The sequence below is a fragment of the Eurytemora carolleeae genome, unplaced genomic scaffold (genome assembly GCF_000591075.1).
Source record: "Eurytemora carolleeae unplaced genomic scaffold, Eaff_2.0 scaffold1290, whole genome shotgun sequence".
Taxonomy (NCBI): domain Eukaryota; kingdom Metazoa; phylum Arthropoda; class Copepoda; order Calanoida; family Temoridae; genus Eurytemora; species Eurytemora carolleeae.
The window spans coordinates 29769-53160 of NW_019397500.1; the positions used below are offsets into that span (position 1 = coordinate 29769).

The 23392-nt window shown below is 32.0% G+C and overlaps 1 protein-coding gene across 3 annotated transcripts in view; it reads left to right on the top strand.

The window, feature by feature from the left end:
• Positions 1–18221, top strand: part of LOC111714609 (potassium channel subfamily K member 18) — a 33068-nt gene extending 14847 nt beyond the window's left edge. Inside the window, exons 11-18 of one of the 3 annotated variants that reach the window (XM_023489750.1) lie at positions 1134–1209; positions 4495–4509; positions 4752–4760; positions 9704–9785; positions 12041–12095; positions 14550–14598; positions 14656–14741; positions 18075–18221. In XM_023489750.1, coding sequence (XP_023345518.1) covers positions 1134–1209; positions 4495–4509; positions 4752–4760; positions 9704–9785; positions 12041–12095; positions 14550–14598; positions 14656–14741; positions 18075–18173 — 471 coding nt within the window. In that variant the 3' untranslated portion in view covers positions 18174–18221. Of the gene's footprint in view, positions 1–1133; positions 1210–4494; positions 4510–4751; positions 4761–9691; positions 9786–12040; positions 12096–14549; positions 14599–14655; positions 14742–18074 lie in introns of all 3 variants that reach the window. The other 2 variants (XM_023489749.1, XM_023489751.1) reach the window with 2 other exon arrangements.
• Positions 18222–23392: the final 5171 nt, after the last annotated feature.

Below are 23392 nucleotides of genomic sequence, written 5' to 3' on the forward strand. Positions count from 1 at the left end.
AGTCCCTTTCAGCCTGAAAGGGAGTTTAAAGTGTACAAATCATGTAAATGTTCACAAATTATATGCAGTAGAGTACATTAATACAGTATGTTCCCTAGACTATTAATTTCAATTTCGAATTTTTTAAAGCTGTTAAATAAACTTTATAAAATGAATTAAGTGAATAAAAAACATCATTTGATTTATAGTTATACGGACAATCATCATTTGTAAAGTGAAAGGCATTGGTGAAATGATCATTGGTCAATTATGAAACCAGTATATTTCATAATTTGGTTTTCTTTTAATATCAATTTTAGATTTTCTATAAAATGATGTTCCAGGGCCCAAAAGGTTGTATAGAAAAAATATAAAAGTAAACCTGCAGTATGGAAACAGTACAACAAAATGGCCGTTTTACACTTTTTTCTAGTAAATTCCCCTCTAATATATATTTTATTCTATTTATCTACGATGCTTAATCTCGATATCAACTGTATCACTGTTAAAGGTACTGTTAGCGTAATGTCACGTGACCCTACATGAGAAAATAGAATTACCCGATTTACAAAGATACCTTTGAAACCTTAAACTAATCTAAAATGTGGAAGATATCGTCGTGTCTTAAAGCGTCCTTAACTGTAATTAGTTCTATGTTGCTTTTTATTATCAAGAAATGCGCAAGTCACTTTCGCAGAGAAATCGCAAATAAAATTATTCAGTTAAAAGAGACAAACATTTGGATATCTAATTCATAATTGATCAGACAAAGCTTTTAAGGATAACGTTGTAAATCTATTATTGCCATCTCAATTGAAAGTAGACTTACAGTTTAAGGATAAGGAATAATAAGTGCTTGATCTCTTTATCAAAGTTACCAGTGAGGAATCTATCTAATCCGTTGACACGGATTACTGCGTAATCCCGGGATTCACAAGTTGTGACCTTGCAGGCTGGTTTTTTGAATTTTCGACCGGCTGTTAACCTTCCCGGGGGTTATGTAAAAAGAGCCTCACTTTGTGTTTATTGCACAGATATATGTCTACTTGCAATGTGCATGGTTTATCGAATGAAGAAGAAGAAAACAAAAAGCAAAAATATAATTCTCAAGTTTATTTTTTTTAAGTTTATAAGTCTGACAATTTATTTTTCAGGATTGGACGTTTTTTGACGCGTTTTACTTCTGTTTCGTTACAATGACAACAATAGGATTCGGAGACATGACACCAAGTAAGATTTTTTATTATTTCCAGTGACAGTTTTCGACACACAACGTTTGTAACCTGAGTTTAGCAATATTTTATTTTGGAAACAATAGTCTCAAAATAGCCCTAGTCCATCGACAAAGACATACACTCAGCCAAGGTTGTAATGCAAGGAAAGTTATTTCAGAGGTGTACGCATCTTTTGTACTGCAGTGCACTGTCTCTGGGCGGTAATGCAAACACAAGACGGATGTCGAAGCCTGGCATGGGATCCATCTTTCACATAAAAAATCAATGAAATATGTTGGTCTTAGGAAGCTATTATGTGAATTTTCAAAATTATCAAAATTTAATGCTTTTAACCTCCTCGGATACTAAACGAACGCTGATGCATCTATTCTTGTTTACACATTCCGCCCAGAGAGAGCTGGTTTCAATATGTACGCAGAGTATACGCAACTGCAATTAACTTTCCTTGCATTATAACCTTGCACTCAGCCAATTCCTCTCACTAAACATAGATTCCAAGTGGAAGTGGGGTTCATGCGGTACACATATTGCAGGAGTTGTAGGGGTTTGTTTTAAACTTCGATTTTGGCATATACTTAGATAATTTATTTAGTATTCATTTTTCTGGCGTACACATCAATACTAAATAATCTGAGATACAGATAGATATTTCCCTCCTAAAATTTAAACAAAAAATAAGAAAGTAAATAAAGGAAGCATTGGGAAAATTACCTGTTTTTAAGACTATGTGCATAAACAACCCCAATTTTTCTAAACTTGTACAGTTTAGCCTAGCTCGCCTTCGGTACTCAGTTCACTGAACCTCTATCTATGCTGTGCCTATGTACACCTCTGTTAAGTCCGGTTGAATTCAAGAACCGGGTTGACATCTGAACAGCTAGAGCGAGCAGTACAGTACACATACAGTTTATACCAGGCAAAACGGGACAGTACACATACAGTTTATATCAGGCAAAACGGGACAGTACACATACAGATTATACCAGGCAAAACGGGACAGTACACATACAGATTATACCAGGCAAAACGGGACAGTACACATACAGTTTATACCAGGCAAAACGGGACAGTACACATACAGTTTATACCAGGCAAAACGGGACAGTACACCAAATGAACCAACCCCTGTTAGGGAAATTCTAGTGGTCCTGCCATTTTCAAACTATTTCTTTTCCTTTCCTTTTCCTTTCCTCTTCCTCTCCTTGCCTTTCCTTTCTTTTCCTTTCTTTTCCTTTCCTTTCTTTTCCTTTCCTTTCTTTTTCTTTCCTTTCCTTTTCCTTTCCTTTTCTTTTCTTTTCCTTTCCTTTCCTTTCCTTTTCCTTTCCTTTCCTTTCCTTTCCTTTTCCTTTCCTTTCCTTTCCTTTCCTTTCTTTTCCTTTCCTTTACCTTTCCTTTTCCTTTGATTTCTATTTTTATTATTTTTTATAACTGGGGAAAATATTCCCACAACCTCTATTTTTGGAGGTTTTAAAATATTTTCTCCTGAAACACTCAATTTTGTATGTTTGCTATTTTTCATAAATAAATAATTACATACTTACTTACTTACACTCTTTCCATCTTCTGTCCCTTTATGAGTGACTAAAATGTAACTTGACGAAATGTCCTTTATTTCTAAACTCCCTTTGCATTTAGTGCAACTATCCTAGTGTCTTGTTCTGAGTTGTTCTAATTAGAGAAGAAGTAACTTCTGTAAACTTGTTAAAAGTTCTAATTTAACAAGCTTCAACCCTGTATATATAAACATGCAGTATAGAACTTATTCGAAATAGATATGAGCATGGTTAATTATTTTTAATTTATTCAAATTTTAGAAACACAGCAGACATGAGAATAACTTTTAATAAACCTAGTCAAGGGTTGAGGCAAAGATGAAAAGATGACAATGCCCGATTCACAACAGTATCCTTGAAACCGGTATCTTATCAATAATGTGGAAGATATTGTCGGTTTTATGTTTAAAAGTGTTTAAGTCTGATAATTACTATATGTTTTTCTGCAGTAGAAATGCACAATTCACTTTTATATAGAAACCACAATTTAAAAATAATCCCGTTCCAAAATTTTAAATATTGATAAATAATTCATATTTGATCAGACAACGTTTTCAAGGGTACCGTTGTGAATCTTGCAGTGCCATCTTAGCATGGAAGGTTATTTAAAATATTCTTACAGTCCCTTTAATAGTTTAAAAGTTGAATCGTATTTTAGATTAAATTGGTTAAAGTTTAATAGTACTTTGTTTAACTTGTTTATTATTGCTGTTTATCAGACCCAAGGTTATAATGCAATGAAATTCAATTGCAGTTGCGTATACTCTGCGTACATATTGAAACCAGTTCTCTCTGGGCGGAATTTGTAAACAAGAATAGATCAGTGTTCGTTTAGTATTCGAGGAGGATAAAAACATTGAATTTTGAAAATTTTGACAATTTTCTATGACCAGAATATTTCATTGCTTTTTATGTGAAAGATGAATCCCATGTCAGGCTGTGACATCGTCTTGTGTTTGCATTACCGCCCAGAGACAGTACACTGCAGTATAATAGATGCGTACACTTCTAAAATAACTTTCCTTGCATTATAACCTTGATTAGACTAAAATATAAATTGTAAGTTACAGGAAAGAGTTTAAAACAAAATCAGTTTTATATTTTGCTAATCTTCAGTTTTTAAATCCGGTAAATAGGGGATTTACGAAAATTATTTTTAAAAATAATGACAATAGTGCAGACTTGCGCAATTTGCAAAATTTGTACGCCAATGTTTGTGTAAATGAGTTCTTTTTTGTCTAATGGAAATTCTAGTATTTATTTAAGGGAATTCAGATTTTTAATTGAAATTTTAATTGTTACAGTTGACGAATTGGTCAATCGACCACATGTAGTTATTACAAATTTTTTTTGACCAAATGTACGTATTAACGAGATGTAAGGTTGTCCAAATGAAAGTTTACCAATTTTTTCACTCTGTTAAGTAGACCTGCTGAAAGGTGGACATGGGAAATAATATTTATTTGTTAAAGAAATAAAAGTTTGTCAGCCTGAAGATTCATGATAAGCTTAAATAAAGGATAAATCGTATCTGCCATTTATTTAAATCTCTTCTCCATTCCCTGGGATCCCGGGGTTTAACTCAGACAAACAATTTAGATCAATTTATCTCCGACATTTTCTTTTATCCGCCATTTTGTTTTTGTAGCATATTCCCGCGTTTTCCTTCAGCAGTGTGGCGGGAAAATGCAGTATCATTTATATAATTCATCTCTTCTTTATTTCAGGTATTTCGGGAGATGGTAAGTTGAATTTTCTAAACATAAATTGGCAAATGTTGGGGGGTTACAATGCATGAAAGTTAAGAATATTTTATATTGAAAAGCCAGTAGTGGGTAGTTTGAAATCTAATTCAATGTTTTAAATAGGTTTAATGGATTCTTCATACATAACTAAATGTATTTTTACAACTTTTTACCATGTGTTTTCTGCTAAATTTTACAATGTTTTTTTTCCAACTTATTTTTAATATTTTCTTTTTTAGCAAGAGAAGGTGAGGGTTGGTATAATGTGCTTAAATCGCTTATGCAGATATGTTAACAATTAGCAATGAATAAGAAGGATTAATTTTTAAAAAGTGAACGAGGAAAATCCGAAAGAATTGCATTATGCCGGATGATTTTGCCAAAATCCTTCTTATTCTGAGCTGCTTTTAAAAATGCATTTAAGACAATTGCTGCGGACTGCAGTCAACAAACTGCATCTAGAACCGCAGGGTGTAATTTTGTGTTACGTGAGTTAAAGGGACTGTGGACGTATTTCCTAGAGACTCTTATAGTTAAAATGGTATATGGTCTATTAACAACGCACAGTGATCCAAAGGTTGCAAGATCTTCGCTGAAATTGTTTTTTTTCCAAAAACTACAGAATCAGCATCTAAATGCAAATTTCTATGTAGGGCTACTAAAACTACAGCTTCAGCTCCTAAATGCAAATGTCTATGTAGGGCTAGAAAAACTACAGCTTCAGCTCCTAAATGCAAATGGCTATGTAGGGCTACAAAAACTACAACTTCAACAATAAATGCAAATGTCTATGTAGATCTACAAAAACTACAGCTTCAGCTCCAAAATGCAAATGTCTATGTAGGGCTACAAAAACTACAGCTTCAGCTTCTAAATGCAAATGGCTATGTAGGGCTAAAAAGCTACAACTTCAACACTAAATGCAAATGTCTATGTAGGGCTACAAAAACTATAGCTTCAGCTCCTGAATGCAAATGTCTATGAAGGGCTACAAAAACTACAGCTTCAGCTCCTAAATGCAAATGTCTGTGTAGGGCTACAAAAACTACAGCTTCAGCTCCTAAATGCAAATGTCTATGTAGGGCTACAAAAACTACAGCTTCAGCTTCTAAATGGAAATGTCTATGTAGGGAATACAAAAAAGTAAAAGTGATTTGAAAGACACCTGACCGTCGTCCAAGACGTGAAAAATGGATGCAGTCTGGAACTATGTAAAATCTTAATAATAAATTAATGATATACTCTGGTTTTTGTAGCATACAATTGATCTTTTAGTTGTAATTGAAGACATTTCGAAAAAATGTTTCGTCTCAGAATCTCCTCTTGAATTGTGGTAGCTAAAGACTTCCAATCCTCGTGCATCCCTGAAATAATCTCTGGATTGTTCAGCAGGTTGACCCATCCAATATCAACAAACCAACCCCAAACTATTTCCTCGAAGATGGAATATAACTACTTTCAAGATAGTTTCACTTAAAGTTCGGTCTAAACACTCCCTTTAATTTCTAAATCTCTCTAAATCTTCTCTCGATCAAATCTCTGATCTTACCAATACCAGGGCTCCTCAGATGGGGAGNCGTCCTGTAATTCAGATTTTTTTAATGGGGAGGGGGGCGCTGCTCTCTTTTTAGAATAGCCTGCATGCGTTTACAAAGTTTAGTGTTTGTTTTTGCTTTAATTCGAAACTTAAAACTTTAAAATGGAATGAAACACTTAAAGTTTTATAAGAATTGGGACCACACCTAATTTTTGAAATATTGAATAGCGCTGTAAGTGGTCAACAATGGACCATCATTTATCTTTTTTTGTGCGGTTTTATGGCGTTTTCATATTTTCAATTGAAAAAGAACAAACTTGAAATTTATTTGTAAATCCTCGAAATAAGAGATGATTCCACTACGCTCTCAAACTTGTTTTGAAATTATGCTGCTTTACGTATAACCCTTACACCGGCATAGTATGAATACTGACAATGATAATCCATGCATTGTGCAATTAGGAGGAAAACAGAAGAAAAATATGCAGTGCGACACATAAAAATACATATGCGAAAATTTTCGGTCGCCTTTCGCGAAAATGCGAAAATTTCTCGAAATGTCTGAAAATCTGTTTTATATTTTGTGTTAATCCCTCCATTGGGCTCGCGGATAAAATCCTTTTTGAAAATGAGTCTTGTATTCTCAAAATTAAGTTTTTTTTTAATGAATTTTCGCAACTTTTTCGCTCTAATTTTGCATTTGTTTTAACATTTTTAACATTTTTCGCGAAAATGAAGCGATTGGTCGCGAAAAATGCGAAATTTTGGCCAAACGATTTTTCCTTTACGCTGGAAACCTTTGTTTGTGCATACTGCGCACTTATCTGTTGGACTATTTTAAAGCATAACTTGAGTCATCTACCTTATACTCCACTGTTTATGCATACTGCGCACTTATCTATTGGACTATTTTAAAGCATAACTTGAGTCATCTACCTTATACTCCACTGTTTATGCATACTGCGCACTTATCTATTGGACTATTTTAAAGCATAACTTGAGTCATCTACCTTATACTCCACTGTTTATGAATCCCACTGCAGATTTGATTTTGATTAAACCCATTAATTTCTAGAACTGTTTTATTTTAATTTGTAAACATGGCTTAAATCTTATCAACAATTTTAATGATAACGTTAAAATGAAAATAAACTTATTTTCTTTTTTTATCAAAATGTTAAACTTATTAAATGCTAATTGCTTGAAACAGAGATTATACGGAGCTATGAAAGTCAGGAGCATAGTAATCATGAACATTTGTATATAAATTGGCTATGTCTGTTTGGTCCGCATTCAAAAAACGTCAAAACGGCTGAACCGATCACCCTCACATTTTTTTTGTGGCAACCCCTCATAACTCATTCCAGAAAAGGGTTATGATCTTTTGAAAAAAATTGGCATTAATGACTTTTAACAATTCTATAATTTTAACAGAAGTACTGCGAAAATTGTTGTACATTACAAAGAAAAGAGGATATTCAAAGAAGATATCTTTTTAAAAAGAGATTTTTTTGTCCCCAGGACATGATCGGGTTGTTACGATCAAATCTCGGAATTTTTTCTATTGCGAAAGTTTGGTGTTGTCTGGGTTTTTATATTGATCTACCAGGGGTTGTAATCTGGCAGCACATTCATCCATCCACGCTTCATTCATTCTGAGAAGAGGGTTGACAAGATTCCAGCTGCCTAAGATTCTTCTTAGGCCTGAGAGTGCAGGAATCCTTCTGATATACTGGAATGAGGCCCGGGTGCCGTACTGATAGGAAACATCACACTCATTGCTCCCTAACATCTGTAAGCCCGGATTGGATACCCCCAGGTACCTATAGCTGGCAACCATAGACTCTCCCTGCTTGTCTTCCATTCCTCTCTTCATCGTCATTCACTTGGATCAATCCCACTTGAAGCTTCTTTCTTGTTGAGCAGAAAGCACGCACCCTTTCGCTGGGAGAGTTGTTGACAGCCGCCCCTCTGTACTCCTACATCCGTCAGGTGGTCATAACTGCTAAACCAGATGTCGGCTTCAGATGTTTTTGAAACCACAGGTTTGTGTGGAGTACGGGAATCGAACCCGTGAATACCAGTCTGGACACCAATCCAGTAACTGGCTGTGGACAAGTGTGCTTAACTTCAGTGATCTAACGAGAACTGGTGTCACACACTCTCCACCCCACCCCACAAAATATGCAATAAAATATCAAAGCTAAAAATTGTTACTGGAAAAGAAGTTCCAATTGAGCATAGTAACAAAAATATTTGTAAATGAATTTCAAAAACAAAACCTATTTCTTGTTTGTATATAAAATATAGACGTCAAAACGACCTAACTTCTTGACCCCAAATTGTTCTTGCAAACTCACATAAGAACAGGGAATGTTTTTTATATAATTGCAAAATATTGCGGAGAAAAATGCCGATTAAAAATATTTTTGGAAATTCATTAATGTAAATCCGCGAAATTTTTAGTTTATTTAATGTGAGAACAAAAATTGTCGAAAACATTTAAAATCTGAAATTGTTAATAGAAAAAAAGGCAGCGAAGCACGTTGAAAGCCTAGTAATTTAAAAGTGAAAAGTTTCAGTTTTAAAACAAAATGATTATCGGATAATTTCCCCTCCTCGGCTTTGATAGCTCCGTAGGCTCCTGATTTATATAAACACATTGCATGATTGAGTCTAATACAATTTCTAAATTACTTTTTAATTTTATTACTTGCCTTGACATATTTATTAATAATTGTAAAATGGATGAATATCAATTGTTTCTAAAAATAGACAGAAAAAAAACTTTTGCGACAAAACTTATTTTTTTAGATTCAATTTGATTTTTGATTAATTTTATTAAATATTTTTTTTTAATTCCTCGACAGTGATACTGCTTGTAAGCGAGTTAAATTGTTTTATGTATATATGTGGAAATCAGAGTTTGTAATTGTATACGTTATAAGAATTCTAACACTGTTCTAATGTACGACAGTACGATACAGCGATTAAACTTGCTTTGTTTACTTAGTTTATTAAATCCGAAAGAAATGGAGCAGAGACAGGGTGTCCCACGAAAAACATGACAGTGGCAAAACCACTTGAAAGTCGTCTTCGAACTTTTAATTTATTTGTGTTATTTAGTCATTAACCTTCTTTCACATATATGTTTCTAGAAACAATAACCACAACATTATCTTAGTTTTGGCATTTTCTAATTGTGGTCAGCCTTTTTTTGTGCTGTCAGTATTACCAGAGAAATTAAGAATTTTGTTCAGATTTTAATTTTATCAAACACAATTAAAATTGTCGAAATCTGAACAAAGTTCTTAATCTCCGGTAATATTGAAAGCATTAAAAAGGCAGACCACATTTTGGAAATGCCAAGACTAGTGGTATTTTCTAATTTTACTTCTAACATTAGGTTTACGTTTAAATGCCACAAATTATTTCAGGAGCAAAGACGACCTTCAATTCGTCGTGCTAATGCCATGTTTCGTGGAACACTTTGTATGCAAACACGCCCATTAAAAACAAATAACATTATTAAATAAGTTTTAAATTATAAATCTAACATTGCATTTTTCTATTTAAGAACAATGTGTAAAAAAATGATGTCACACTTATAATCTTGTACGTTCTTATTATTTTTATTTACATGGCACGGAGCAGAAAAGACGACCTATATGCTGGTATGTACTGTATATATTCTTGTTGGGCTGGCATTCACTTCTACAATCATCGAACTTGTCAGGTTAATCAACATCAGACATAGAAGATGACATTAGTTTTTTTTTATTTAGAGATGAACCCATTTTTGGACGTATCGGCAATGTGTCTAAAAAACATGTTATTTTATTGACGACTGAATTCGAACTCGATATATGATAGTTATTCTGACAAAGTTTCTGCCGCGTAGAGTAAAGACGACTTGAGAAACCTTCCCTCAAGTCGCATCTTATCTTTTTTAAACTAAATTTGAAAAAGTATAAACAATCTCGAGTTTAGAAATTTGAACAAAGCTAAACCCTTTTTATTTAATTATTGATCTAATCATTTAATAATTAATTAGTAGTTTTGTCCTATGCATATTTGAACATTAACGAGGGTTAAATAGAATTAATACAAAATTAGGTCAACCTTATTAATATTTTTTTTTACGGTTTGTGTAATTTTAGACTTATTTTGAGTCAAGTGTTAGGGTTGAAATAGAATTAACATGCACAGTATTATTTTAAGATGTATGAATGGATAATTTAATTTGTCCAATAATAAATCACAGCAGGGTGTCTAGAAGAAGGACATAATATTAATATACGGGAAAATAAGGCAAGCAAACCTTTTCATGGGATAATAGAATAGTCAGTCATCACGAAATACATTTATTCTTCAACACCCTCATTCCCAACCACCCTCATTCCAAACAACCCTCATTCTACAAGACCCTTATTCCACACAACCCTCATTCTACAAGACCCTCATTCAACACAACCCTTATTCCACACCACGCTCATTCCACACAACCCTCATTCCACACCAGTAACACCCTCATTCTACAACACATTCAATTCACACCACACTCATTCTACACCACCCTCATTCTCCACCACACTCATTCCACACCACCCTCGTTCCAGACTACCCTCATTACATACCACCCTTATTCCACAACACCCTCATTCCACAACACCCTCATTCCACGCTACCCTCATTCCAAACCACCCTCATTCCACACCACCCTTATTCCACACCACCCTCATTCCAAACCACCCTTATTATACACCACCCTTATTCCAAATAACCCTCTTTATACTACCATCATTCTACATCGCCCTCATTCCACACCACCCTTATTCCACACCACCTTCATTCAACACCACCCTCATTCCACACCACCCTCATTCCACACCACCCTCATTCAACACCACCCTCATTCCACACCACCTTTATTCCAGACCACCCTCATTCCACATCACCCTTATTCCAAACCAACTTCATTCAATACCACCTTCATTCCACACCAACTTCATTCATCAATAAAGCTCTAAAATATTTTTATTTTATTTCTGAATTCGGAAGTAGTTTGCACTAAAAAGTGAAAAAGCAGCGTTTTGATCCTTTTAGCTCTGAAATACTGGTGAAACCCCCTTTATTGAGACTAGTTCAAAACTGATGATGAGTGCCCCCCTTTTCCTATTAACGTCAGTTATGTATCTGAATATCTTAGCACAAAACTAAAGAAACTGCGAAAGTTTTCAATTATCAAACTGGCAATCAATTCTTAAAATAGAAATAATATTACCAATTTAATATCCTATAAAATATTGACGCAATGGGAATCATGAAATTCCAAAACATAGGAAAAACCCCCTCCCTCTCCCCNTAAAATAAGTTATATCTTTAAAATATGTTATATCTTTAAAATATGTGCTATCTTTAAAATATGTTATATCTTTAAAATATGTTATATCTTTGAAATATGTGCTATCTTTGAAATATGTGCTATCTTTAAAATATGTTATATCTTTAAAATATGTTATATCTTTAAAATATGTGCTATCTTTAAAATGTCCTGCCTATGAAATTTGTCTGATCTTTGAAATTGCTTTGTCAATGAAATGTGTTTATTTCTCAGAAGCCATTTTATTTGATTTTAATTCTGAAATTGTTAATAATCTATCTTTGAAATGTCCTTACTATGAAATGGCTTATCTTATAAATGTTCTGTCTATAATCGTTGTGTCCTTGAATCTTGAACAAAAAAGAAAGGAATTTAGTCTTTTTGCCACAAAATAAATTTTTCTTATCCCTATATCTTCGAAACCTGATGATGCAAACATTTAATATTTCAAACTATTTGATCTAACAGAATTCATAGTCAGATATATCTAAGGTCGACGACACTGCAGGTTGAAATAATATAGGGATTACAAAATGAGAGTGGCGAAGCCTCAATTCTTTTGAAAGAATTTTTTTTCATTCAAATTTTTCAAATTGTGAATTATCAAGACGGCAGTACACGGAGAGCTGGAGGAAAATGCAGGAGCTCAGAGCTAACATTCAGGTAAAATATTTTTCAAGTTGTTTTCTCTTTTTTCGAAACTTTTCGTTTCCGAAATTTTATAATTTGTGTCCCCTTATATCATTTTATATCCCCTTATATCATTTTATATTCCATTATATCATTTTATATCCCCTTACATCATTTTATATCCCCTTACATCATTTTATATCCCCTTATATCATTTTATATCTCCTTGTATCATTTTCTATCCCCTTATATCATTTTATATCCCCTTATATCGTTTTCTATCCCCTTATATCATTTTATATCCCCTTATATCGTTTTATATCCCCTTATATAATTTTATATCCCCTTATATCATTTATATCCCCTTATATCGTTTTATATCCCCTTATATCGTTTTCTATCCCCTTATATCATTTTATATCCCCATATATCGTTTTATATCCCCTTATATAATTTTATATCCCCTTATATCATTTATATCCCCTTATATCGTTTTATATCCCCTTACATAATTTTTTTATCCCCTTATATCATTTTATATCCCTTTATATGCTTTTATATTCCCCTATATAATTTTATATCCCCTTAGATCATTTATATCCCATTATATAATTTTATATCTCCTTGCATCATTTTATATCCCCTTATATCATTTTATATCCCCTTTATATCATTTTATATCCCTTATATCATTTTATATACCCCTCATATAATTTTATATCCCCTTATATGGTTTTACCCTTTTTGCAGGGTCCTGTGATTTAAAGGTTGCAATTAAGCTCTCAAGCAATTAAATCGATGAGAATTTTGCCAATTACATTTCAAAAACCAAAGCATAACAACAAGTGCTTTATAGTACCAACATGTACATGTAAAGAATAAGCCAGTGTTAGAGCGTCCAAGTAGAGTCTGTCATAAAAATTAATGAGACTTTTTATAATCTGAGCTATAAAACTTTAGAATGGTGGATATCGAGATTAATGCTTGATCCCCTCTTTTTTAAATCATAATGCTTGTTTTCCTCTTGTTATTAATCTCCAGAATAATTAACTGATCGGGATTAAGGATATTTCATTCTAAAGTTTTCAGCTCAGGCTGAATCTATTTGTATGGTATGTCCGATTCCCAACTGTTATTCATCTTTTTTTCGTTATTTTTTAATCTTTTATCCATTTTTGTTATTTTATAAATGATTTGTTTTCCATCTCCCCCCCCCCCTCATTTTCTGTCCTTCCCCACCCTCCGTATTCATCATCTGCCTCGTTAGTTGTTAAAAGTTTTCATCTGCAAGAATTATTCAATATTTCCATAGATTAATAACAATACAGATGGAACACTAGATGTCGTCTTTTCAAGATTTAGGAGTTTTTCATTAGGAGTTACGCATATGCCGCGTTAAATGACAAGACAGAAAGAGAGCATGCGCATAATTCCTTTGGGTTATTGTGAACGAAAACCACATAAATCTTGAAAAGACGACATCTAACAAAAATTGTTGGAGAACCGGCATCATCAAATTCAACTTAGCAGAATCATTCGTCAAATTTTGTTGAATGATTCTGCTGAGGTAAATTTGAGGCCGATGCTCCAGCAAATTTTGTTATATTAAAATATGAAATTCTTAGTGTGCATCTAGTGCTCTGTCTGTATTGTTATTAATCTATCCATATTTCAATCAAGTTTCCAAGTTCTGGTGCACTGTAGTTTCTGAATAACTTTCACAAGTATTCCAATTTCTAATCAGGTGGTTAACACAATGGTGGGGGGGGATGAAGGGGAAGGCGGGGTCTTATTAAATGCGAAAATGGGTGGGGTGCTTCAAAAAGAAAAGGTGGGAAGGCCAACTACAACGAAGTGCATCGCGTCTAAACGGAATATTTAAGTCCTATTTTGATCTTTCACTCAAAATCCTTCAAAAATAACGTAGGACAGGTTATACTCAAATTTCTAAATCAAACAATCCAACAAAAAGTATAAAATAGCAAATATAAAAATGGGTAATAAAATTAAGACTACCTGAGGCCGAAATTAAAGAATTTAAGCCGCGGCTTAAATTTGAGCCGCGGTTTAAATTTAAGCCACGGATCAAATATAGTTGGTTCCACTTAAAATTGTATTTAATTTTGTAAGATTTAAGCCGGCGCTCAGTTGAAACCGGTTTTTGGAAGATTCAAGCCACGGCTCAAATTCATTAAATTCTGACACTGGACTACCAGGACATCTAGTTTACCGTGAGGGGGGTGATGGAAAGGATTATTTGATGAGAAATGTCTAATTTATCTATATAATAAAACAAGACATTCGAATATATATATATGTTGCCTATAGCAGTCCAAACGGCTGGACCGAATGGGCTGAATTTTTTTGTGTACACTCATGGGTGGCCGGGGGGTGTTATAGGCTAAAAAAATTCGATAATTTTTTTTCAATTTTTTTGCTAGTAGATAATAATCTTAGATTAAATTTATATTGTTTATGTTTGTATAGGCCCAGCTAAAGCTTGCAGATACACTCAAGAAACTAAGTGAGACTGCAGGTAAAAAAAATTTTAAAATATAATTTGGAAAAATTATTAATTACGATATTTTTACAGAAAAGAACAATATGGATATTGGAATGAGTATTGCGGATGATTTGGAGCAACTCAAAAATAATCTAAATAAGTTTAAAAACTCAAAGGTGAGTAAAAAAATAGTCAATTTAGATCAATAATAAGTAATTATTCTATCATGAATGGTGTTCCAATAAACATTATTCAAAATATATCAATGAGGGTATTAAAAGATGTATCTGAACCAAGCCGCTGAATAAAGTCCACATTTTTTTTAAAATTCGTTAAATTGTTTTTTAAAATTTCCAAATAAATAGTTTTTATAGAACTCAATATTGAATGCAAAAACCAATTTCTTGTCTTGAATATCTTTTATGACTAGGACATTCAACTTTTCTGAATTCCGTGTTTTAAGACTGATCTTTTGATATACATTTATTTTGACAAAAAAGGGAGAAAAAGAGAAAAATCGACCTACTGCACTGTACACCCTGATAAACATATAAAATCCTCGTCTTGGGATTTTCAAATTGTGGTCTGGCTTCAGAGATGACAATTTATATGTCATTTCTTTTGGCACACTTAGCCTGAGATGGCTTTAGGTTTGAATAGGAGCATATAGGTATTAAGTCTTTAAAATTAAAGAGCCTTTTGTATTACCTTGAAAATCCGCAATTTCATAAAAACGTGCTTAAGTAGATCCCCATACATTGCTAGGTTGGACTACAGAACCTAAATTTCATGGGTTTACTTTAATTAACCTAAGGTTTTAAAACAAAATGCTAAATTTCATTAGAATTTTTAAAAAAGAGAAAATCTACGTAAATATGCAATCTTTTTGGATTTTTAAAAATATTTTTTTCTCAATCATCAGATATTTTCAATTAATTATGGTTTAAAAGGCATTACACTTTTTTCAAACCTAACGCCTGCTCAGGCTTAGTGTGTTGGGGACACCTTGATTTTTCTTTTTTGAAAGAAAGAAGTTAATTACGATAATTATATTTGTATTGTATAGTTAACAGATTAATTATTCATAAATCACCGGTTTTTTATTCATGTTTTATTTTTGATAAATACAGAAATTATGTTAATGATGGTTAGACATGGGAGGATAGAATATTCCTGGTTGTTAGTTGCCGAAAACGGTTTTTTTTTCAAATAACGAGAGAGCGGTATTTTCCATTGATGACCACATCGCTCGAAAAAAAATAACTAGCGCGTTTAGAATTATTATTTGAGAAACTAGATTGATCATGAATTAGCGAATGAAAAACGAACGGCTTTTGAATGGAAATATAGCTCGTTAATAAACATCTTAAAGACCGTAAAACCATGCCCAAAAATATCATGTTAATAAATGTTCAAAAACTTACATAAAAACATTAAACAGGGATTTTTAACTATCTTTAATATTTTTTTAAAAATTTGAAGATATTCTAAAATATTGTTTTGTATGATGTATTTTTAAAATGGTGAACATCTCCTTTAAAGGGGCTGTAAGGATATTTTTAAGTTCAAAGATGGTAATTCCCAATTCCCAATGGTACTCTTTAAAGCTTTGTCTGATCAAGTATGAATTAGAAATCAATGTTTATCATATTTGTCAACTGATTATTTTCAATTTCTACAAAAGCGACTTGCGCAATGCGCATTCCTATACCCAAGGTACTAATGCAAGGAAAGTTATTTCAGAGGTGTACGCATTTTTGTACTGCAGTGTACTGTCTTTGGGCGGAAAAGTAAACACAAGACGGATGTCGAAGTCTGACATGGAATCCATTTTCACAAAATAACCTATGAACAAATTCTGGTCATAGGAAACTATTATGTGAATTTGCAAAATTATCAAAAATTACATGTTTTTATCCTCTTCGAATACTAAACGAACACTGATGTATCGATTCTTGTTTACAAATTCCGCCCAGAGAGAACTGGTTTCAATATGTACGTAGAGTATACGCAAGTGCAATTAACTTTTCTTGCATTAATACCTTGCCATTACCGAAGGAAAAATCTTTTCAATAAAAAACTTTTTAAGGTAGAAAATCGAAATTACTTTCCACATTATTGATCAGATAAAGGTTTCAAGGGTACCGTTGTGAATCAGGCATTGTCATCTTTGCATGGAGGGTCACATGAAAACAAGCTCATAAGGCAGATAACAATATGTAGTCGTACGTCAATGAATCTGTTTTACACTTTTCAATCTTTAACATTTGTATTTTTAACATTCATGTGTTTACGGCACTAAATCCGTTTAAACCGCTTTAGATCATAAATCACTTGGCAAAAAAAAAAATATAGGGAACACTATTGAAGAAAAGAATTCTATTAAAAAAATTTGAAATTCAAATATTTCTGGAAAAAACTGCAATCTATTTATAAAGAATTTTGATAATTGATATTTTCCTTCTTTTTTCACATATATTTATATATGTAGAGCATGTACTGAGCTAGCTTTCGAGCCTTTCCTTATCTATGAAATAATAGAATAAAAGTGAATGTGGGCAAGATATCAAGTGGCATGTCGATTCATATCGATAGCCTTAAATGAATTCATTAAATGTATCAAAAATTCTATAGTTAACTAAATAGATGTTTAGGAACATATTTCTCAATAGAAATTTGTCAATAAATCAATGTTAGAATCAATTATTTCTTTTTAATCATTATATTGAATTTCAATTATTCTTTACCAATTTGTTCGCAGATTTCTACAAATTCTTCAAATGTCGTCTTTTCAATAAAAAATTCAAGAAAATCTACAGAAAATGTTTGTGAACAATGAGAGATTGCAGAAACTAATAACTGAATGAGATTACTTATTTTTGATGATAAAAGTTAATTTTTATTTTCTCAAGCTGTTCCCAAACAACTACTTAGTTTACTGTAGAATTTTTGTTACTTTTTTTGTTGTCGTTATCTAATAATCTAAAAAAATCGATTTTCATAACGTAACCGCCCAAATGGATGATGTTTAAAGTAGACTTTGCGCTCAAACTCAGTAATTATACAATATGCATTATTATAACGTTTTATATGTGGCAAATGAATCCTAAAGAATTTCGCCACAATACTACATTCTCAGTTCAACTACCATACATTGCCGGTCATGCACTCCCTTTAAATCATCAAACCTTAGCAACCTGAAGTCGTAGACCTTTGAAAATTTTAACTATGAACTCTGATACATCATCTGAAGGTGTTGTATGAAATATCCAAGGGTTATATCGTCATAAAACAAAATATACTAGGGTTAGAAAATAAAAACTTGTGCTTAGTCCTTGTTCCAACAAGCTGTGACTTTGAAAAAGTCTGAAAAGATAACTCTATAAAATTATAAGATTCTTGAATTCAAATTAAAGAAACTAAACGCATTTCCCGATGGTTTATAGTTGATGGGTGAGGGAGGTAATTAATCAGATTCGTCTGTAAATATTTTCTTTTTTTTATTGCAGCACGCCGCGGCCTTTGGAGACGTGGACATCCAGACCCTGGACTGGGTTGAGGACAACAAGAAGGTGAAGGCCTTCTTCATCTACGAGTCCTCTGTCTGATGTTCCTGCTTTTTCTCAATCAATCAATCCAATACATCAGTCAGCCAATCAATTAATCACTCAACCAATCAATCAATTCATAAATTAGAGTAAAAAATTTGAATTTAAAGGGACTGTACGTGTAATTTCAGGTGACCTACCATTAAAGGATTGCAATGTCAGATTTACAACAGTACCCGGAAATGCTTTGTCTAAGCATGAGTTTGACATCAATGTGTGAAATTTTATAAACTTATTGTTTCTCTACAAAAGTGACTATTGCGCATTTCTACTGCAGAAAAACTTATTTGAATTATCAGAAACAAACTCTATCAAACTCAGAATTGCGACAATATCTTCCACAATATTGTTTAGATAAACGTTTCACGGTTACCGTTGTGAATATGGCATTGCCATCTTTGTATGGAGGGTGACTTGAAATTACGAATACATCCCCTTAAAACTTAACCTTTATGTTGGGTATAAACCTGTATCGTAAAATTAACATACAGTGAGGCCCCTTAAACTGTAGAATAGAAGACGACATTTAAGCAATCTTTTGTGTATTTGAAATTGTTAGAAAGCAAATAGTTTCGCTTGACTTGTTAAGTGAAATTAGTCATTGCTGTAACACAGTGTTGTATGTTCACTGGACTATTTAAAATCACAGTTGGTTCTATCAGTCGTCTTTCTAATCCAAAGTTGTAAGGGCCTCAGTGTACGATTAGACATCATAATCTATATTCTACATAGACTTGAGAGAAAAAAAATTCGTGTATAAAACTACCAAATACATTTTCAAATGAGGAACAGAATTATAGGGCTATCTGACCGTTTTTATGTCCTAAATGTTTGTCATATCGATCGAAATAATTTCGCCAAGATCAATTTTCTGACGAAATGTTAGGATTTTTGTAACAGAATTAGTATTTCATTTTTTTATACTGTCTAAAAACAATTCACAGTTATAGTGTTTAACTAACATTTACGCTTTCCACCTCTTTTCATTTTTTTTTTGTTTCAAATCAATATTTGCAACAAAAAATTTAAAGTTGTAAACTTCTTTGATGACTATTACCATTATTATCATTTTTAGGATTTTTTAAGCAAAATCATTCTAATTAAACCGAATTATAATTTGATAACTACAATTATATTTCTTTTAGCTTGATAAATGGGCATTTAATTTAGCTTAATAAACCCTTCCCCTCCCTCAATATCTTGAATCAATTTAAAATATCTTGAATCAATTTAAAATATCTTAAATCAATTTAAAATATCTTAAATCGATATAAAGTATCTTGAATCGATATAAAGTATCTTGAATCGATATAAAGTATATTGTATTGATACAAAATATCTTGAATCAATAAAAAAATATATTGAATCGATATAAATACCTTAAATCGATACAAAATATATCTTAAATCAATATAAAATATCGTAAATCGATATAACATATCTTAAAAAATCTATACAAAATATTTTGTATTGATAAATTAAAAAGCTCTGGCTGTGTTTTAGTAATTATTACATTATTATTATACACATAATAATATCTATAAATAAGATAAGAAATAAATTTGTAAAATGATTTTTTAGCAAGAAAATGGTACAGGGAAAATAATACAAGTAAAATATATTTTTTTTCTAAACCGAATTTAATGAATAATTGAGCTGGGTTGCTGAGCACACTGCCTAAATGCCTTATTTTTACCTTTACCCGACTAAATCTATATTTGGACCTACTTTCGGTCATTGGATTTTGACTTTTTATAGCTCTTTGGAAAGCTTTAAACAGAAGAAGCATGATTACACAACTTTTGCAAAGAAATTTTGCATAGTTTTTTGCATACTTTAATTCGCTGTTGTAAGGGATTTTTAAAAATGTTCAATTTATCACATTTCCACATTTTTTCCCACATTTTTTGCTTATTAACTTGAAATTGCGATAAATATTTGAAAGTCTGCCAATTTGCAATTTTTTGCAGATTATTAAAGTAGAGTCCAAGGGCATTCTTAAAGTGTATCAATTGTTACAGATTTGTTTCACAACAAGGAAATAGAGGGGGGGGGGGTAGTTCAACGACTTCTCCAATTCTTCCAGGCTCATATTAATCCTTGCTTGGAACTTTTGAATACGATCTCCGGCTAAGCCTTGATATCGCGCGTCATGTTAATAGGTAAGAATTTATAATTGGAATATTTAAGATTTTAGGTTTACAGGAATTGAGACATCTTTAAAGTTATGCTCAGCCCATTCCTGTTTGCCGAGTCCATTAGCGCCTGATCCAACCAGGGTTCAGTCATGTTTTTGTTGTCTATTTTGAACCAATAGAAATAGTATGGCGGTAACATCTATCTTTCTATCCATCTTATTATCCAATTAGAGTTTAGAATCCTTCAATCGGCGCTAACAATTAATGGAAATATTTACTTCTACTGAAACTGTAGTCAGCCGGATATACCAAACACAAAACCTCCTCGCTCTGTAGTGTAACTTGTATTGATCCCTGTTTTATTTTAATGGAATTCTTTATTGATTAGAAGTTTCCTTGATTTTTTATTTTTAAGCATGATGATATTTTTCCCCATAAAGGAACAATTAGCGTAATTTCAAGTGCCCCTCAATGGGAAACAATGGAGAAATTATCATAAATAAACACTTTTTGAGTCATAAGAACGTGAAATTATCTTCAACATTTTAGATCAGATGAAGTTTCTTTAGAAGGAACCGATAACTTGTCCCAAACTGAAACTTTATGTTTGCAACCTGATGTTGTAACCTTTTATATTTAGCAAACTTTGATCTTTTGATCTAACAGAATTCATAGTTATAAATCTCAATTAGGCTGCTGGAGTCAGAATTTTTTTTATTTTTACTTGTGTGCTTATATTTGTTTCTTGGTATACTTGTGGTGTGCTTTGTTATGATTATTTTTGTGATTATGAGAAGTTTTTTTTAATGTATTAATTTATTTAGCTTTTTTTACAGATGAATCTACTTCTTCTTAGTTTCATAGTGGTTTGTTTTGTTGTGATACAATTTGTAAATATTTTAACACTGTTCATAAAAAGTTTTTTGTTTTTGTTTTTTCTAGAATGTATTTTTTTTAAGGTTTTCATCGATCATATATTTTTCTGGACTTTTTTGAGGTTTGTTTTGTTGTGTTAATATTTGTTTGTATTATAATATTGATAATGAAAAGTTTCTTGCTATGACTGTATTTGTTGCTTCTTTTACAAGTTTTCTGTTGATTTTCTTGTGGTTTATTTTGTTGTGATAATGTTTCTATGTATATAAGACTGATCATGCCAGGAATACTTAGTTTCTAATAGTTGATTAATGTTTGTGTATGGTTTGTTGGTAAACATCAAGATTGCGTGAGAACTGGTTTTCTGGCTTTCTCGACAACATAACTCATAATTGAGGATTGGTATCTTATTATACCAATACTACAATATATATTCTATACAACTGCAACCTACAAGGGAAATTATAAAAGAAAAGAATAGTTTTCATTGTGAAAGGGAAGGAAACTGGTTGGTTAATAACGTAACAGTTTGTTTTATGTAGTAAATAATTTTTTAGTGTTGCAAAGCATTGCTAAGCTCGCTAAGTAATGGTGGGTTGTGCATTTCTTGCTTATTAGTAACAATTGAAAATTCACAGAAATAAACACTTTTCGAGTAAAAAACTAGAATAGCTTCCACATTTTTGATCATATTAAGGTTTTAAGGGGACCGTTGTAGTTCAAGCATTCCAATCTTTGCTTGGAAGCTCTCTTGAACTTACGTTTACAGTCCCTTTAAGAATGGATTTTTAAACCTCTGTTTTCAAATATTCTAATTTGATTTTTTAAGTGAAAGAAAAATATGAAATGTCTGAGAGGGGATATGACAAGGTGCATGTTTTGAAAGTAGCTTTATATATATATATATATATATATATACGTACATATACATATATATGTCGAGATAAATAAACATTTAGTATGTTGTTTCAACTCGGGCGAAAAATTTAACAAATAAATAGAAACAAAAATGGTAAATAAATGCAATTTTGTGTATTACATCATGAAAATAAAAGTCTTGATTTTTATCAAAGATAAAAAATGATTTACCCCTGTTGAAATAAGGCAAAATGTAAACAAATCTCCAGTTAAGAAAATAATAAACAAATTCTCGTCACTTCTGAAAAAAAAATCAGCTGACAGACACTTCGCGGGGGCTCGGAACTTTGAACTTCGGGGATTTTAGAGGTATCAAATATGACGTCATTAAAAAAAAAAAAAAATTATGCAACAAAATGTATAAGATATTTATGCAGTTCATAGGATCGAGATTTTATGCAGTTCATGGGATAAAGATTTTATGTCACTCGAATGATGAATTCCGATTTCTGCTAGTAAATAACGTAAAAAAAATTCTTATAACAATGAAAAGTGTGACGTAGAATTGCTTAGGGAAAAAAATGCAACTGGCGATCGATCCATAATTTTGTAATATTTTAATTCTAGCTCTGTAATATTTCTGTGAATTTGATATCCATTAATTCATTTTATACTAAATTGAAAATTAAAAATTGTAAAAATGCAAACAGAAACATTTAATGGACAAAAATGGACGTTTGATAGTTGTACTTTTTACATTTTTCAACAGATTAGGTTTCATGTTCGGTTTTTTTTGGTGCAGAAACTTTTCCAATTTCCCTTGAATAATCTTAAGGAATTTGTAGGGAAAAGCTTGGATATTTTATTGACAGATTTTGTGTAAAAACATAATAGAATTATACTGCCGAGTAACAAATTTAAGGAACATTTTAGATCTTAGAAAACGTTAGATAATTGTACATTTACTTGAATAGTCCGGTGCAGATCTTGTGAAAAATGAAGGAAGGACATGTCTCTAAAAACAGTAGATTAAGCCTGAGCATCAGCTTCAAATGGATTTTTTTTTATACTAGGCTTTTAGGGCGCCCATGTTCTATTTAAATTGTGAACATGTTCTTGCGGATTTTAAAAAAAAAATTCGCGGATTTTCAAGAGTTTAAATTTTTTTACAAAATTAAAAACCGACAGACAAACAGACAGACAAGCCAAATTTATATATAGATTAAAATTAGCTGCGAAAAATATTCGATCTAAGTGAAATTTTAAGCATATTTTAAAAGATATCTTTTCATTGTTTTTCTAGTTTGAAAAATGTTAAAATCTGATGATTTCTTTACTTTTTCCTGC